Here is a 17500-nt window from a genome sequence, read left to right as displayed (position 1 = left end):
TCGTCCCCGCATCCCCAGCCTGGCAACGACGACGACGAGGATGAAGATGAAGACGACGCAGATACCGCTGGGTGTTGCGTTGCCCGGGGATCCATGGGGCCTGAGTACCGGTGCTGCTGGGAGTGGTGGTGTGACCCGCCGTGTCCCACGCCCCACTCACTCTGTATAGGGAAGGATCCTTCTGAACAGGATCTGTGCGATACGTCACACTCCACATCAAATAACGTTTTGTTGGCTGGTGGTTTGATGTATTCCCTTGTTATTTCTGCCTCCTGAAAATGGACGAAATGAATGAGTCATAAAAATAAGAGTGGATATTACTTGATGTCGCTTGCAGTGCCAACATCCATGATAGTGACTGTATTAAAAGACCTATAATCTATGTAGTGTAAAGCAAGTGCTGTAAGGGTGATATAACTCATCTTCCCCGAACTCGGAATGCGACACAAGAATACTGTTAGTCATCTTCTCCATCTCCTCAATCCAACAAAGCGAGTGTGAGATCAGAGCTTATCCAGAAACCTCGAAAAGAAAAGTCAATGTGCCTGCAGAGTCCTTTCCTTTAAGCCTCAACTGAAATCATGTCTCATATTTCTCCAGCTGTGTCATGGCATTAAGTAATAAGAGCTTTTTAGGGGTAGAATACTCAACAAATTTTCAAAGTCTCACACAGTTTGTTTATCTAAGAATATGGGCGACGCTGCTATAAGATGGTGCATCATCAATGCAGCTGTGCCTCTGTATTCATAATTTATATTTTGATGACAGAATTACACAAAATGATCATGCTACTGAGTGAACATTATCAACATACTTCTCGCCATTAAGAAATCTCGATAGCTAAAGTTTCAAGGGAATTAGAGGAAAATCTCTATTCTCCTTATAATTAGCATTGTTAATTAAAACTCGGATTTTACTTTTCTTGTGAATGTTATTTATCATCTCAGTAAGATGAAGATACACAGATTTGGGGAAATTGTATAACTTCACTAATTATCCTAGGTAATGAACAAGGATGCCAAAATAGGCGTCAAGAAACCTTCAAAATATGTTTATTTAACAACAATATCACTTGTACGTTTAAAAAGTAATTTAGGTCGTGCTAACTCTATGCCCCCAACCTTGGCCTAAAATCCAAAGCAATGCCTTCTTCATCGCACTCTGGGTCAACATCACGCGAATCTGGAATATTCCCGAGAGATGTGTTTTAAGCAGGAAAAAAAAAAATCTAAGAAAACGTTAATAAAATTGGACAACGACAAGAGCAGAACTCACCTGTTCTGAACCAGTAAGGTGGTGCTTCATGGAGGGTAGCGTATATTGCCTCTCCTCCCCGTCAGGTAGTGGGACCTGGTAAGGGTAGCCGAGGATAGTGTCCTGCTGCACACTACTGTAGCGCGTGGCTCGGTCGCGCGCGGCAGCCATGGCCTCACCCACACTGCCGCTTATGCCCTCGCACACGTACAACACCTGCAAAAGTGCCATCGTGTTAATGACCATCAACTGGGGGATTCTTGATAAAATCAGACCTTTCTATTCAAGGCCATGGACATGCATTAAGAGAACCAAATATATGATTAATGAAATCATGGACTTCAAGCAGCAGCACACTCAATCAACTCCTCTAAAACTTCGAGCAAATCACACGGCCATTCACGCCACCAGAAAACGTGTTCTCAGCCTCTCTCTCTCGTCTCAAGAAGCGTCTTTTCCTGCGCTTTGAGGAAGGGACTGAGTAGTCTTTTTCTTTTCTTTTTTTCTTTTGCACAGCCTGTTGGTTTCATTCCATATCTCCATTGGATGAAAAAAAAAAAAAAAAAAAAAAACGTTTACTTTCACTATTATTTTGAATAGAAAATCATAAAAAATAGATGAATAAATATTACGTAGGAAAAACATACTGTATTATATACAACTGAAACTTCACCTCAGCGGACACGTTATTCTTAAAAAATTATTGATTACATAAAGTCAGTGCAATAAAGTAGAACACATACTAATTAATATAAGAAATATAGTATGCACAAACACACACACATATACATACATATGTACATACACACACACATATATATGTATGTATGTGTATCTATCTCTATCTATCTATCTATCTATCTATCTATCTATATATATATATATATATATATATATATACGCACACATACATACATACTGCATATGTGTGTGTGTGTGGGTTTATATATATATATATATATATATATATATATATAGATAGATAGATAGATAGATAGATACGTACATACATACATACAAACAAACATACATACATACATACATACATAGAGTGGGAGAGAGAACTGGGAAAGAGCGAGAGAGAGAGAGAGAGAGAGAGAAAGCTAGATATCTTTTCTTTCCACCCGAATATTTGGTTTCTGTGCTGCAAGCATTCAGCGTAGCACAATGCTTGCAACGTCCAAGTGCTTTCAGACCAATCAAGCGGCGACTCCGGCTTGCGCGAGGGCAAGGGACGACCCAGACAAAAATAAAACTCGTGAATCGTTTCTTATCATTTCGCTCTTTCGCAAGACGAGCGTCTCTGGCACGCCGTTCCGCGAGGCCCGACCGACCGAGAGTGTATTACAGCAAACACCTCTCCGTCTGCCTTGGTCTCCCACCTATTCTTGAGATGCCGAGTCTCTCGCGTCACCACTAATAATCTCATGTTCTGTATCTGCCAGTTACATGTGCTTCACCGCGCTTGCGCATCGCGGGCCTCCTCCCCCCCCCCTCCTCCTCCTCCTTCCCGGCTTCTAAGGCGAGCGTTCTCCCTCGACGTCACTCAACAACCGGGCTGACTGTGCAACGTTTAATAGACGCTCTACGTGGCTCCGTATTCGGCAGCCTTTGCTTGCGAGCCGCGGGGAAAGGGGGGGAAAAGGCACTTCGTCCGACACGGTAATTAAGCCTAAGTGGTTTATTTAGGCGCCTGCAAGTTGAAAGGGCAGCGTATTTAAGTGTTCGAGGGAAAAAAACACCATCTCAGCAACGGTAGCGTTAACAACAGTAATGCCATCGATTACAATAACGCGTACAATAATAATAATTATAATATTATTATTAATAATAATGATAATAATAATACAAATAACAGTAAGATTACCCGTGATGATGATAATCAATATCAACAACAACATCAACAGTAATGATAAATGCTGCTGCTTATAATAATAATAACAATAATAATACTGATATTAGTAATAACGATAATAATAATAATGATGAGGACGATTATGACGATGAAAATGATGATGATAACAATATAAATTATAATAATAAATATAATAAAAATACTAATAATAATAATAACAAATATAATACTAATAATAATAATAACAAATATAATACTAATAATAATAATAACAAATATAATACTAATAATAATAATAACAAATATAATAATAATAATAATAATAACAAAAATAAGGGTCATAATAAAACAGTAATAACATTAATGATAATAATAGTAATAGTAGTAATAGTAGTAGTAGTAGTAATAACAATAATAATAAAACAATAATAATAGTAATAATAATAATAACAACAATAATAATAATAATAATAATAATAATAATAATAATAATAGTAATAATAATAATAATAACAATAATAATAATAATAATAATAATACACATTTACTACTACTAATAATAATGATAATAATAATAATGACAATTATGATAATAATAACTATATAAACAATAATAATTACAGTAATAGTAGTGATAATAATAATAATAATAATAATAATAATACAAAATAGCAAAAACAATAATAATAATAGTAAAATAATAAAGATAATAATGATAGATTAATACTAATAACAATAACAATGATAATAACTGTAATGACAACGATAAACAATACTAATATAAATAATAATCATAATTATTATTATTATGATAGTGATTATCATTAAAAAAAATAGAAATATTAATAACAATAACAATGAAAATAATAGTAATAATAAGAACAACAATGGTAATAATAATGATGATAATAATAATAATAATAATAATGATAATAATGATGATGATGATAATAATAATGATGATGATAATAATAATAATACCAATAATAACAACAATCATCATCATCATAATAATCGAGAAAATAAATACAAATAACATTAATAATTTTAATACTAACGAAAATAATAATTATGATAATGATAATAAGAATAACAACAACGATTATAATAATGATAATAATAATAATTAAAATAACAAAAACGATAAAAATAATAACACCAATAATATTACTAAAAATAATGATAATGTTCATGATCGCAATAATAATAATAATAATAATAACAATAATAATAACAACAATAACAACAAAAGCAAAAGAGAAAAAATATAAGACGATAATAACAATAAAAATAATAATATAAGATAAAAAAAGAAGAACAATGGCAATAATAATAATGATAACAATGATAAAAATAACAATAAAATAATAATACTAATAATAATAATAATAATAATAATAATAATAATAATAATGATAATAATAATATAATAATGGTAATGATGATAATAATAATAATTGTTATTATTACTATTGTTATTATTATCATCATCATTATCAATAACATTAATACTATCAGTAAAAATAGCAATAAATAATATTAATAATAATTATCAATAATAATAGTAATAACAATAATAATAATAATAACAAAACAATACTGTTTTTTATAACAATAATAACAATATAACATAAACAACCGCATAATCATGGTAATAATAATAACAACTATAATGATAATAATAATGATAATAATAAAATATGATAACAGTCACGAAAACAAGAACTGTAACAACAATATTAATAAGAAAAATGGTAATGATAATAATGATAATAATAATGACAACAAAAACAATAACAATGATAATATAAAAAATAATGGCGATAAGATAATAAAAATGATAATAATAATATGATAATAATAATAATAATGATAATAATAAAAGTAATTATAATAATAACAATAATAACAACAACAACTATAATGATAATAATAATAACAAATAATAATGATAAATATAATAAAATCATAATGATAACAATAATGATAAGGATAATAATAACAATAACAATAATAATAACAACAATGATGATGATGATGATGATACTACTATTAATAATAATAATAATAATAATAATAATAATAACAATAATAATAATAATAATAATAATAATAATAACAATAATAATAATAATAATAATAATAATAATAACAATAATAATAATAATAATAATAATAATAATAATAATAATAACAATGATACTAAATAACACCAAAAACAATAATAGTAATATTAGTAATAATAATAACAACAGCAACAATAATAATGATAATGATGATGGTGGTGATGATGATGATGATTGTGATAATGATAATAATGATAATAATTGTTATGATAACAATAAAAAGGAAAAAAAACACAATAAAATAATAATAGCAATAAGAATATTATAATCATGATGATAATAATCATAATAATAATAATAATAATAATAATAATAATAATAATAATAATAATTATAATAATAATAATAATTATAATAATAATAACAACAACAATAATAATAAAAAAATAATAATAACGATCACAACAAAAACAACAACAATAACAGTAACCACAATAATGATCTAAATAATAATAATAATAATAATAATAATAATAATAATAATAATGACAAAGAAAAAAATATATATATACGAGTAATAATAATAATAATCCTAATACTGCTGCTATTACTGTAACAAAAACAACAACAACAACAATAATAATAACGATCATGATGATTACAATAAAAATAATAACAGAGGAATAAATAACAATCATGATAACGGCAACAATAACGATAATAACAATCATTATCATTATTACAAAAATCATAATGATAATGATTGTAATAATAATAACAATGATAATGATAATTATCATTATAATTAGTGAAAATAATAATAATAATAGTGATAATAATAATAAGAAGAATAAGAATAACAACAATAATAATAAAACATAATAATATCTATAATAATAATAAAAATAATAATAATAATAAGAAGAATAAAAATACAAATAATAACAATAATAATAGTAGTAATAACAATAGTAATAATAATAACAATAGTAATAATAATAATAATAATAATAATAATAATAATAATAATAATAATAACAGCAAAACATTAATAATAATAATAATCATAATAATAATAGTAACAACAATAATAATAACAATACTAAAACTAATAATAAAAAAAATAAAAACCAAAACAAAAGTAACCGCAACCAAGCACCAACAACAACAACAACAATAATAATGAAAGTGATAATAACTATAGCAACAATATGCCATGACCTCAAGAACAACAAAAGTATCAACAGTGACGGTGTTATCAATAATAGCAATGACAATAACAACAGCTGTAGTACGTAAATAGTAGTGGTTGTAGTAGGAACAGCAGTGGTAGCAAAAAAGCAAACATCAACCTGTATCATCAACCCCGCAAATAAGAACAAGAAACCCCTTCTCGGAAACGCTAAAAAGAAAATCGGAAATAAGGAAGCCCAGAGGACCCAGCGCGAGAAACAAGCAAAGAGGGGAAACACGTAGGCTGAGAGAGGACACCGATACAAGAACTTCTTCCCAGACTGCACCTGCTGGCCGCCTCCCCCCCGCCCCCTGCCTCCTCCCCCGTCCCCCCGCCCCCCGCCCCTCCCTGCCAGGCTTCGCGCCGCACTCCCGGCACCGAAGCCAAGGTGGACACACGTCGTACGCGCCGCGCTCACGTCTCGGCACACCTTGGAACAACAAAAACAAATACAGGGGGCGGAGGAGGGGGAGGGATTTTGGCTCGAGGAAGGGGGGTGGGGCAGGAGGAAAGGAGGCGAAGAGAGAGAGAGAAGGAGCATGATCGAGACGCCACTTGTTCCCAAAGGAGACATAATTAATGTCTTCGGTCATTATGCTGCCGTACGTTCGCTTGCGGGAAGATAGTGATGGCCTACTTACCTAAATATCATATCAGAACGTTCGTCCCGTGGATTGGGACATTTACTTAATTACCTATTCATTTTTGTAATTTTCTCAGTCTAGCACCTATTGTATTGCACAGCCGCTCGTACACATTTAAAATTCAGGATGGAAAAAGACGCACCTGCCCACAAAGCGGATAGATCGAGTCCGGGCTCTTTCCCTACGCGAGCCCTGTCTGAGCGCCCTTCCCCTTCCCACGACGGCCTTGCCTCGCCGTGCGCCCTCCGCCCCGGCGTTCGGTGGGGCGTCGGGGGACAGGGCTCCTTACGACGGCGAGTCTACTACCGACATCGCCATCTCTTCCACGGGCCCCTCCCCTCACACCCCTCGCCCTCGCCTCCTCTCCCCCACCCCCAGTCTCTTACTACTTCACATAGTTGGCGCCAACAGCTGGGTAGATTGGTTTACTGCTTTGTACCCACGTCTTTACTTACTAACCCTTTCCACCGAGGGTTGCTCTATCGTTCATCCTCGGCCTTATGATATTCCTAGCCACTTGTCATCGATTCCTTCCCGCCGCTCCGCACCCGTCGCCTGTGGATCGGTTACCGTGTTCCTCCTGCGCTATCCGCTTTCTTTTGGCGACTGCCCGCGTGCTCCTTCCTCTTACTGCGACCTCCTGTCTTGCTTCAGCCTCAATATAGCCCTTCTCTCTATGCCACCTCAAAATACAGAGGGATGACATTCTCTGTGTCCTTCCCACTCTTCCTAGTATGCCCTTCTGTCTATGCAGGCTTATGCACCCTCTTTTACCCCTTACTGCGATAGAGATTACTGTCTGTTCTATCCCTCAATATAGTGGTAGCCTATCAAGCCCTTTCGCGAGCCACTGCACATTCTCCTTCCTTTCTCCCGGGCCTCCAGCAAACAGCCGGTCCCTTCGCTTTCGCGTCATCCGACCTAAGCCACGGGATGCCATTTCCTCGAGAGAAACCTGTCAGCACTAAATGATCCACACCGGAACACGACGCCCGGGGCCGCAGACGCGCGGGCGAGCGAAGGGGGAAGTCTTAATCATCGGAAGCACAGACTAGATTTTGGATTCCGTCCACCAGAGAAGACACAAAGGGTGCATTGAGTATGATGCTCGGTGGAAGCCGCGTAATGGTGATGCAACAGCTATTCACGACTACCTGGACAAGCGGGGAGATTGGCTTTTAAATGACCAGAAGCACAAGCTAGTGGACGATTCTTGAAAAGAAAGACAATGCAAAGCGTTCTGCTTGTTATATTACTCTTGTGACGAGTCTTCCCGCTGTCCTATCTTCCCCATACACTAATGGTCTTCTCTGGAAAAAAAAAAATATACGTACGAGTACAGTATAATTCACACATGAAACAAGAGTAATAAATGCTACCCACTCTCACTCTTACATTATTTCCTCTTTTCTCTCTCCTCTCACTAACTTCCCTATCTACTATCTCCTCCCCCTTTCCCCTTCATTTCCTCTTTTCGTTAACGACAATGGGTTTCGCCAAACTGCTAGAAAAATAGGAGACGGAAAAGTACAAAGTAACTAGACAACAATCACTGTGAAGTAAATAACACAGTGTATTACAGTGGTCAAAATGTTGCCTCTGAAGAATTTGATGCTGCACGTGCTGCAAATACCGTGCCTCAAAAACGAAAACATGGGAGAGAGAGAAAGAAAGAGAGAGAAAGAGAGAGAGATGAGAGAGAGAGAGAGAGAGAGAGAGAGAGAGAGAGAGAGAGAGAGAGAGATAGAGATAGAGAGAGAGAGGGGGGGGGGAGGTAGAAAGAGAAGGAAGGAAGGAAGGAAGGAAGGAAGGAAGGAGAGAGAGTGAGAGACAGAGAGAGAGAGAGAAAGAGAGAGAGAGAGAGAGAGAGAGAGAGAGAGAGAGAGAGAGAGAGAGAGAGAGAGAGAGAGAGAGAGGGGGGGGGGTAAAAAGAGAAGGAAGGAAGGAAGGAAGGAGAGAGAGAGAAAAGAGAGAGAGAGAGAGAGAAAGAGAGAGAGAGAGAGAGAGAGAGAGAGAGAGAGAGAGAGAGAGAGAGAGAGAGAGAGAGAGAGAGAGAGGGGGGGGGGATAGGTAGAAAGAGAAGGAAGGAAGGAAGGGAGGAAGGAAGGAAGGGAGGAAGGAAGAAAGAAAGGAAAGAAAGGGAGAGAGAGAGAGAGAAGGGGGGATAGGTAGAAAGAAAGGGATGGAAGGAGAGAGAAAGAGAGAGAGAGAGAGAGAGAGAGAGAGAGAGAGAGAGAGAGAGAGAGAGAGAGAGAGAGAGAGAGAGAGAGAGGGGGGGGGGGGTAGGTAGACAGAGAAGGAAGGAAGAAAGGAAAGAAAGAAAGAGAGAGAGAGAGAGAGAGAGAGAGAGAGAGAGAGAGAGAGAGAGAGAGAGAGAGAGAGAGAGAGAGAGAGAGAGAGAGAGCGAGAGAGAGCGAGAGAGAGAGAGAGAGAGAAGGTGGGGGGGGGGGGGGCAGGTAGAAAGAGCGGAAAGGAGACAGATAAGGAAGGAGGGAGGGAAGGAGGGAGGGAGGAAAGGAGGAAGAGAGAGATTTATCTGCAGCATGTTCGCATCAGGAGAGAGAGAGAATGCAGAAATGGAAAGTGAAAAGAAAGCTTAGTCAGGACGCGATAAACTGTAAACCTTCAGAAATATGATCGCGGGATGACCTATAAAGGTTTGCCTCTTCACATTTATCCTTAATAAAATCCTCATTTTCACCTCTCTCTCTCTCTCTCTCTCTCTCTCTCTCTCTCTCTCTCTCTCTCTCTCTCTCTCTCTCTCTCTCTCTCTCTCTCTCCCTCCCTCCCTCCCCTATAAACCTTTCCTGCCCCTCCCCTTATCTCGCTATCATCTCAAAAGCATTATCACCCCGACGGCACAGGACAAATCCGGGCACGCCGCCTCTCCGCCGTCCGAAGGTCGTGCAGGAGGTACCCCGAGCCAGATGGCAGCACACCCCTCCCTCCCCTCCCTCCCCCCCGCCCCGCCCGCCCCTCCCCGGGCTGAAGGCCTCTCCCTCCTCCTTCACTCTTCACCCACATTCCCTTCTCGCGGCGCGGTCATGTGGCGGGGACCGCGACGGAAATCCGCGCAAAAGCTTCTCCATCACGTCATTACCGACCTGCCCAGATTCTCCACTGCAGGCGGCGGCGAAAGCACGAGTATGTTCCTAGACACTTTCTGGTTAAAAACAAAATCCGCGATCACATTCTACGGCCCAGAAATGGTCGAGCAAACCACAAAAGTATGAAAGAGAGAGATAAAATGGGAGGTAAAGAGTTGACAACATGATCAGCAATGTGAAACAATTAAAATCACATTGAAAATCTACTCTGCCTCCCAACAGCAGCTAAGGTTCTTTCGCCAATGGAATTTCCAACTGCTATAGTTTAATTAAATAGTGTCTAGCGCCGCACCGGGCCCTCAGATTACGTTACAAGGAACATGGTAAACAACACAAACAAGTATTCACGTGACCTGTTAAACTACATAAAAAAATCCGCATAACCTGTCAGACAGGTAAAAGTTCTGTGACAGCATAGGGTAAGTTGCACAAGCAAGGTAAAAGAAGGGAAATGACAAAAAACAACTCCACAAAATGCAGCAAAGTCTAACATACCTCCGGCCGAGCGGGGGCGCAAGGGGGAGGGGGGGGGGGCGGTCGCATCGAAACCGCCGCCGCCACAACACGTGCATTCCTCACATTACGTACCCCAAACGGATCCACATATTTTCATCATGGAAGCACTCTTTGTGTTATTGGAACATGGCAACGCATGGCCATCAATCCAATGGCGGCGCTTGGAGGCGGCGGGGAGAGCCATGGCGACCCCGTGTTGCCAGGCTCGGAGACACAAGGGTCGGCGCACGGAGGTGCAAGCCATCGCCGAGGAAAGTGCTGGATGACACTGCAGAACTCTGGCGCAGGGCAATACTCTGCAGCTCTGTCACGGCTGACGGCGACGCTGGTGTGGCTGGAACATGCCAACACACACGCACGCACATACATGTGCACACAAACACACAAACACAAACACACACACACACGAGCGAAGGCGCCATCGAATCACCTGGGCCACGGGGGGCGGAGCCGCAAGGGCGGCACTCGCAGGGAAGGTCCCGCGGCAGGCGAGTCCCGAGGCGGACAACAACCCCCGCCGTGGAACCGCGCACGACACACATGGTACAAACCAATAAAATCGTACGATGGAACGCCGAGACGAAGGAGGAGATACTCCTGCACGGGCGCTGCCGGTACAACGCCCTGACCTAGTTCTAGTTATTTTTCATATCATCTTTATTAATATGGCGGACGGGGAACCATGCAGCCAGCGCCCCTCGCATGCAATTCTCAGACCGACGATAAAGAGTTTATGAGTCAGCAGACAGCGTAACGTAGCAAAGATGCCGAGCCGCGGCAGCAAATGCATTAATTACGTCACATAAATGTCAAGGCTTTGGAGTTTGGGGGCAGTTCAATCAAGGGCCAACCCGTCCGTACGTACGCACTGAGACCCTATCCCTATATATCTCACGTACTAATAAGGCTAATAATGAGCTAAACTGGGCGGAGACCGCTAGATGGCCAATGCTTGAACGAACTCTAAACCGACACGAAAATAAAACCCAAAAGCGACGCAAACGAAAGGTCAAGAGAACGAATGTCACTGACAATTAAAACGGCCTCGCCAGAATATCATCACTGCAGCTGTAATTGCATGCATACCGAATCAGAACTGAAACTTAAGGAAATCTAAGCAATAAGAACAATGAACTTCACAATAAATGTATCGTACAGAACCGTTGTCTTTACTTGAAAAATATTCACGAGTATTAGCAGCTTTCCGAGTGCTCTTCAAGTTCGCAGCTCTCGCAAATAAGAGGCGCTATAATTTCGGCAATGTCAGTGGCATTTCGTGCATTGCTTAAGGTAGTGTCACGATAGATTAGATCAGGAGCGGTTTGTATGGTGCCTCTACGAAATGGCAACTGCAGGCAGTTGCCGTAAAACTGTATGCTAACTACTGTTAACAAAGCTGTAGATAAAAGCTAGAAGTAGCCCCGAAAGGGTAGGCTATAGGGATAGGTAGCAAGGTGGCACTATTAATTAATTCAGGGGCCATGGGTTGGTGTAGGAGGGACTGTATGTCTAAAAAATAGTAACAGCAAATGTACCCATGGATAAGTAGGGACAGATCGAGGTGCTCTACAGCGCAGCAAAGAATCAAGGTGAAAGGGAAATGGCAAACTAGACCAGGAACAGAGCAGTTATGAGTGGTAGTCCTTTTTAGGAAGACAGATCATTAGGCAATGCCTGAACAGCTGACGAAATGAGAAAAGCTTATCAAACATTGGTCACCTCCGATGGATGGCAGCGTCATGTTGAAAAGGATAATCAATCACTGCAGCCGTGTACGGCAGAGGGCCTATTGGAGCGACCGGATGGCTGTTCGCGAAACAATTGTTTTGAAAGTGCAATTAAAGTCTGAATTATCGAATAAGAAAAAGCTGAGCAGTTATAGATAGACTGAACTAGCTTCCGAAGAACAATGCATCTAGCAGAGAAGGCAAAAGTTGCTTTCGACTGACACTGGCACCAAAACAATTACAGTAGTGCATTGATAATCATGAGAGCAGAAACTGTGGGAGGGACGTGGCACAAAAACAATGATCACCGGATCAGACTAGACGCAACCGAATGCTGCCGTGACTGCATGGAGAGCTAGGCCTGTTCTACTTTTAATTAAAGATTCCCAGGCCCTTTCCAGCAGTGCAAACAGCGCCCGGTCCGATGTTAGGTGCACACGATAATTGTTCTTCAAGGTACGGTGTTTATGATGAACGCATGACAGAGAAACCGAACGGTGGTAAACAATAGCGCGTATTTAACGCAATGTCGACGCACGGTTTTGTACTTTTTTGCGGAAATGACAATGGTGACACGAGTTATGGCATATTTGGTCACGTTAACATGAGTACTGTTATTGACATAGGCAGTCATGTTGGTGTTGGAAGAGAGGGCATAGGTGCTGATGCGGCCGCATAAAAAAAGCTAGATAAACAGAATTAATGGTTCTGACATGCGTTCTGAATGGTGTGTACATGAGTGTTGGGAATGACAAGACTGCTTGTGTTGGCAGTAGTAGTAGTAACATGATCACTTCTTATAATGGCTTCTAAGGTCATGACGCCAAAATTCATGTTTGTGTTGGCACTTGTGGTGACAAGGTTGTGAAGTTACGATGTACATATGGTGCTTGCAGATTAATGATTCGATACCCCGCCTCCTCCGATGTTGATACTACTGGATAATGGGTTATGGTGTGGAAGGGGCGGCCAGGCGGTGGGGGAAGCCAGGCCGCTTGACGGATAATGGGGGAAGGAGGTGCAGAAAGATATAAGGAAGGAGAGGAGGAAGAGGAGAATAAGAAGGAAAAAGAGAGGAAAGAAAGGGAAATGAGGGGATAGAAAGAGAAATAAGATAGACAGAAGTCGAAAAGAAGAAGAAGAGGAGGAGGAGGAGGAGGAGGAGGAGGAGGAGGAGGAGGAGGAGGAGGAGGAGAACTAGAGGAGGAGGAGGAGAAGAAGAAGAGGAAGGAGAAACATAACAGAGAGGAAGAGAAATATAAGAGAGTGGAGTGAGAAACAGGGACCGGGAGCGTGGGAGGAAAGCGAAAAAGAGGAACAGAAAGAGAAGATAGATAAAGCTGAAAATGATGAAGGCAGATCAAGAGAAAGTGGAGGAAGAATGTAAATATGAGGAACAGACGACAAGGACGGTGTGGAAGACGACGAGGAGGGGAAAGGAAAGGAGTGCAGGGAAGGTGAAAGTAAAATCCCGGAGGTAAAGCAATAAACAGTAACGGTATTAATCATAATGCTAATAAATAAACAAACCACGACAGAAGAAGCATAAAAGTAACAAGAGAAGGGAAGCAATGAGTAGCACAAATGAACGAAGCGAAAAAAAAAAAGTCAAATAAAAATAAAAAAAAGAAAGTGTCGAATACTCGACCTCGAACACAAAACAAAGATGGCTTCAACCGCAGAGGTGAAACCTGTATTCGAAGTTATTGAGGCTTTAACATTAGTTGTTGTGGTTAAGGCAATAACAGCGGGAGATCGAAAGAAGATAGGTAGTGGTAACGGAGAGTGGAAAACGTGCGGATTCATTTTCGCTTTTCTCGTTTTTTTCGGGATGACAGCGAAATGGTGCTCTGGGATTCGTGGTTTTAATGCCATTACTTTACGTCAAGATGCGAAAACATAGCGATAACATGAGCAGACCGATCCGTCATGGAGAACGTCATCGCCGCCCGCTGTAATACAAAGGGTAACAATCGTCGGTGCATAGCTGTGGCGGTAGGTCATGGGGGAGTCAAGAAGTGAGGGTGGCGGAGTTTGACGGTGAGGGAAACCAGTTATGGTGGTGGATCTGATGGTGAAGGTGGTAGAGGAGTAGGAGGAGATGTTGGGGCAGGTGGTGGTTGTGTGGTGGTGGCAGTGTCGAGAGGACTGCCCAACCTTGAAAGTTATTCTCGTGTAGATTCCATCCTCGGCAACTTCACATTTGTATTCGTCTAAAAGCTCTGTAACTCATGACAAAATTTGATCTTTGCCCTGTGTTACGTCCACACAACCCATGTCTTCTGCCAATCTATGTCTAAAGTATGGGTTCTCTTTTGTCTTCAGTCATGCAAAAACTTTACACTAAAATATATATATGTTATAATGAAAATCTTGACACACTGCAAATTTGGCTGCACGAAAAATAAGTGGAGGAATGTGTAGAGGGAAAAAGTATCATTGAGACTCTTAATTCCTGGCCAAGGAAACCAAAAACGACACAGGTCAGATATGGGCCAAATGGTTGAGTTTACGAGCTCTGAAACGGCATTTTCGTCCTTCGAGGCACTTAGACATACGCCCTTGTTGTTGTGAGGTGGCAGCTGGCGAATGCACGAGGCAGTATATTAGAGGTTGCAAATAGCACGCCCTGGCCGCCTCACATGCGCAGTCGGCGGGAGAGGCAAGGCTGCACGGTTCCTCCACGCCCGGCGTGCACTCCGACGCTTCGTCTTGCGTGCAACACGGACGGCGAGACTGCATGCACGTGCACCATCTCGCAACACACTCGGATTCTCTCTTTTAACTTGTATCAATATTTGCACTGTGGTCACACATTGTTCTGCATGCGTGAGTTTTATCAAGCAAACTTTATGTTTCTTGTCTCGTTCCTTCCTTTGGGGCTCACTTCATCAATGGCACTATTTATTATGCACATCGAATGCAATAGACAGGCTGGCAACACTAGCGAGAGACTGAGAGTGAGACAGAGAGAAAGAGAGACACACACACGCACACACGGACACACTCGCCATGGGAACACAGATCATGAGCATACACTCTTCCTGCGAGAGAAGTGGTTGGCGATCTTCAGACAGCACTCGGTCACGCTGTTCCACATTTTGGCGGCTGTGTTGGGGCGCCTTTTGGGTGAGGGAGGAGATGGTGGAGCTGTGAAGGCGACGGTGTATCTGGAGGCGGGGACGAAGGAGTAGGACGAAGCGGAGGAGATGTTGGTTGCAGTAGTTTTGGTTGTGGAGCAGGAGGTGGTGGCGGTTGTGGTAGTGGTGGTGGCGGTGGTGGTGGTGGTGGTGGTGGCGACTAGGCGTTGTCGAGGCACCGTGGCGAGCTATTTGGCAGCCACACAGGGGACACTCTGGCAGATCTTGGACTGTGTGGTGCACTGTTGGTGATGTGTTGGTACTGGTGGTGGAGCTGGTAGTGGCTATGGTGGTGGTGGTAGAGATGGAGACTGTGGCGGTGGTGGCAGCGATCGTTGTGGTGGCGTCGTGCCGGCTCCACACTGCCCTACCACCACCGGAGTAGACGGCAGCAGCAGACTGAAGGTTGTGGTAGTGGTGGTGGCGTGACTGCGGAACGGGGCGTGTGGCCCTTCTGAGCGTGGAGGCGCGACTGGCTGAGTGGCAGCGCCGCGGCCGCGCGCTGCTGGACCCACACACGCTCACCGCCATTTTTTTATTGGCCGGGCCACCGCCATAGCCTGGGTGCCAGCAGGCTCCCGCTGCCGTCTGCACACCCTCCCTCTGGCCTCACTCTTGTCTGTCCTGCTACAGGCTGCTCCCCTGGGTCACAGGGTCTTCCTCACACGGGCTGGAGCGTCCTGCACCTCACTCCGCTCCTCTCGCTCACAGCCGACAACCTCCGCGCACACACGCACGCACGTGGCTACGACCTCGCCCTCGCATGCATGCATACACACACGAACGAACACACATTCGTCTGAACATTAACAGACATTCACTCGCAACACTGCATTCATTTTCATGACGACATGCATTGAGGTTTTTCTTGCCTTGGGTCCAAATGTACAAGAAGCAGCAACACACACCGAGTTCCCAGTGACAGCGGGGTGGCCGGCTATATCAAACCTTCTCACTCATTACCCGGCATATCTAATGTTACACAACGTATAACAATGTACTCCGGCCATAATAATGCATGGACGATCGAATGTTTTTACATCACACGAAACGATTAATCTCGTCCAGACGTTTCCATCTCGGCAGAGAAGCATTTTACTTTAATTGCCTAAAGCTTTACTATTTGCTTCCTTTTAAGTGATCTGCCGTAATCTGTCTTAATGGCGACGAAGCCAAACTAAGCATCATTACCTTCACTAAAATGATGGGTGCATGCATCAACACGGCTTCTAGTAAACATCAATATTGAGTGGTTTGCTCCCGTGCCGGTACCTCCCTCCCCCTCCTTCTCTCCCTCCCTCCCCGTTCGTCCTGGCCTCCCCCTCCCCCGCGGCCGCGGCTGTGTCTGGGGTGCTCAGTCTGGGGGCCCAGGGTGTCTAGACACACCGGTCACCTGCACCACCGCTCCCACCACCACCTCCACCACCACTATTCCCTCGCTCTACCATCATCACCAAACTCTTGCTTTACCAAGATGTAGGCGACGACATCGCTCCACGTTGCCTTCCCTATTCCCGCACGCCCTCGCCCACTGACACCAGCCTTCGCCCCTTGGCCCGTTATCACCACCGCAACACCCGCTCCATCAGTCACCTTTGTGACACCACTGCTCTCTCATTCCATAACAATTACCACCACCCGCCGACGCCTCTCATTCCATCACCATTACAACGCACTCGACCCCCCACGTCACCATCACTGCTCCTCCTCCTCCGCCTCCTCCGCCTCCGCCTCCGCCTCCTCCTCCTCCTCCTCCTCCTCTTCCTCCTCCTCCTCCTCCTCTTCCTCCTCCTCCGCCTCCTCCTCTTCCTCCTCCTCCTCCTCCTCCGCCGCCTCCTCCTCCTCCTCCTCCGCCTCCTCCTCCTCCTCCTCCTCCTCCGCCTCCGCCTCCGCCTCCTCCTCCTCCGCCTCCGCCTCCGCCTCCGCCTCCGCCTCCTCCTCCTCCGCCTCCGCCTCC

The 17500-nt window shown here is 42.4% G+C and overlaps 1 protein-coding gene across 1 annotated transcript in view; it reads right to left on the bottom strand.

Annotated features, from left to right (window-relative positions):
* LOC125043379 overlaps positions 1-17500 on the bottom strand; it is a 672402-nt gene that overhangs the window by 2168 nt on the left and 652734 nt on the right. Inside the window, exons 4-5 of the mRNA XM_047639475.1 lie at positions 1276-1470; positions 1-272 (exon numbers count right to left, since the gene is read on the bottom strand). The exon at positions 1-272 is cut by the window's left edge and continues 2168 nt beyond it. Coding sequence (XP_047495431.1) covers positions 1-272; positions 1276-1470 — 467 coding nt within the window. The remainder of the gene's footprint in view (positions 273-1275; positions 1471-17500) is intronic.

This window comes from Penaeus chinensis, chromosome 33 (assembly GCF_019202785.1).
Source record: "Penaeus chinensis breed Huanghai No. 1 chromosome 33, ASM1920278v2, whole genome shotgun sequence".
Taxonomy (NCBI): Eukaryota; Metazoa; Arthropoda; class Malacostraca; order Decapoda; family Penaeidae; genus Penaeus; species Penaeus chinensis.
This window is presented reverse-complemented; position numbering and strand designations above follow the sequence as displayed.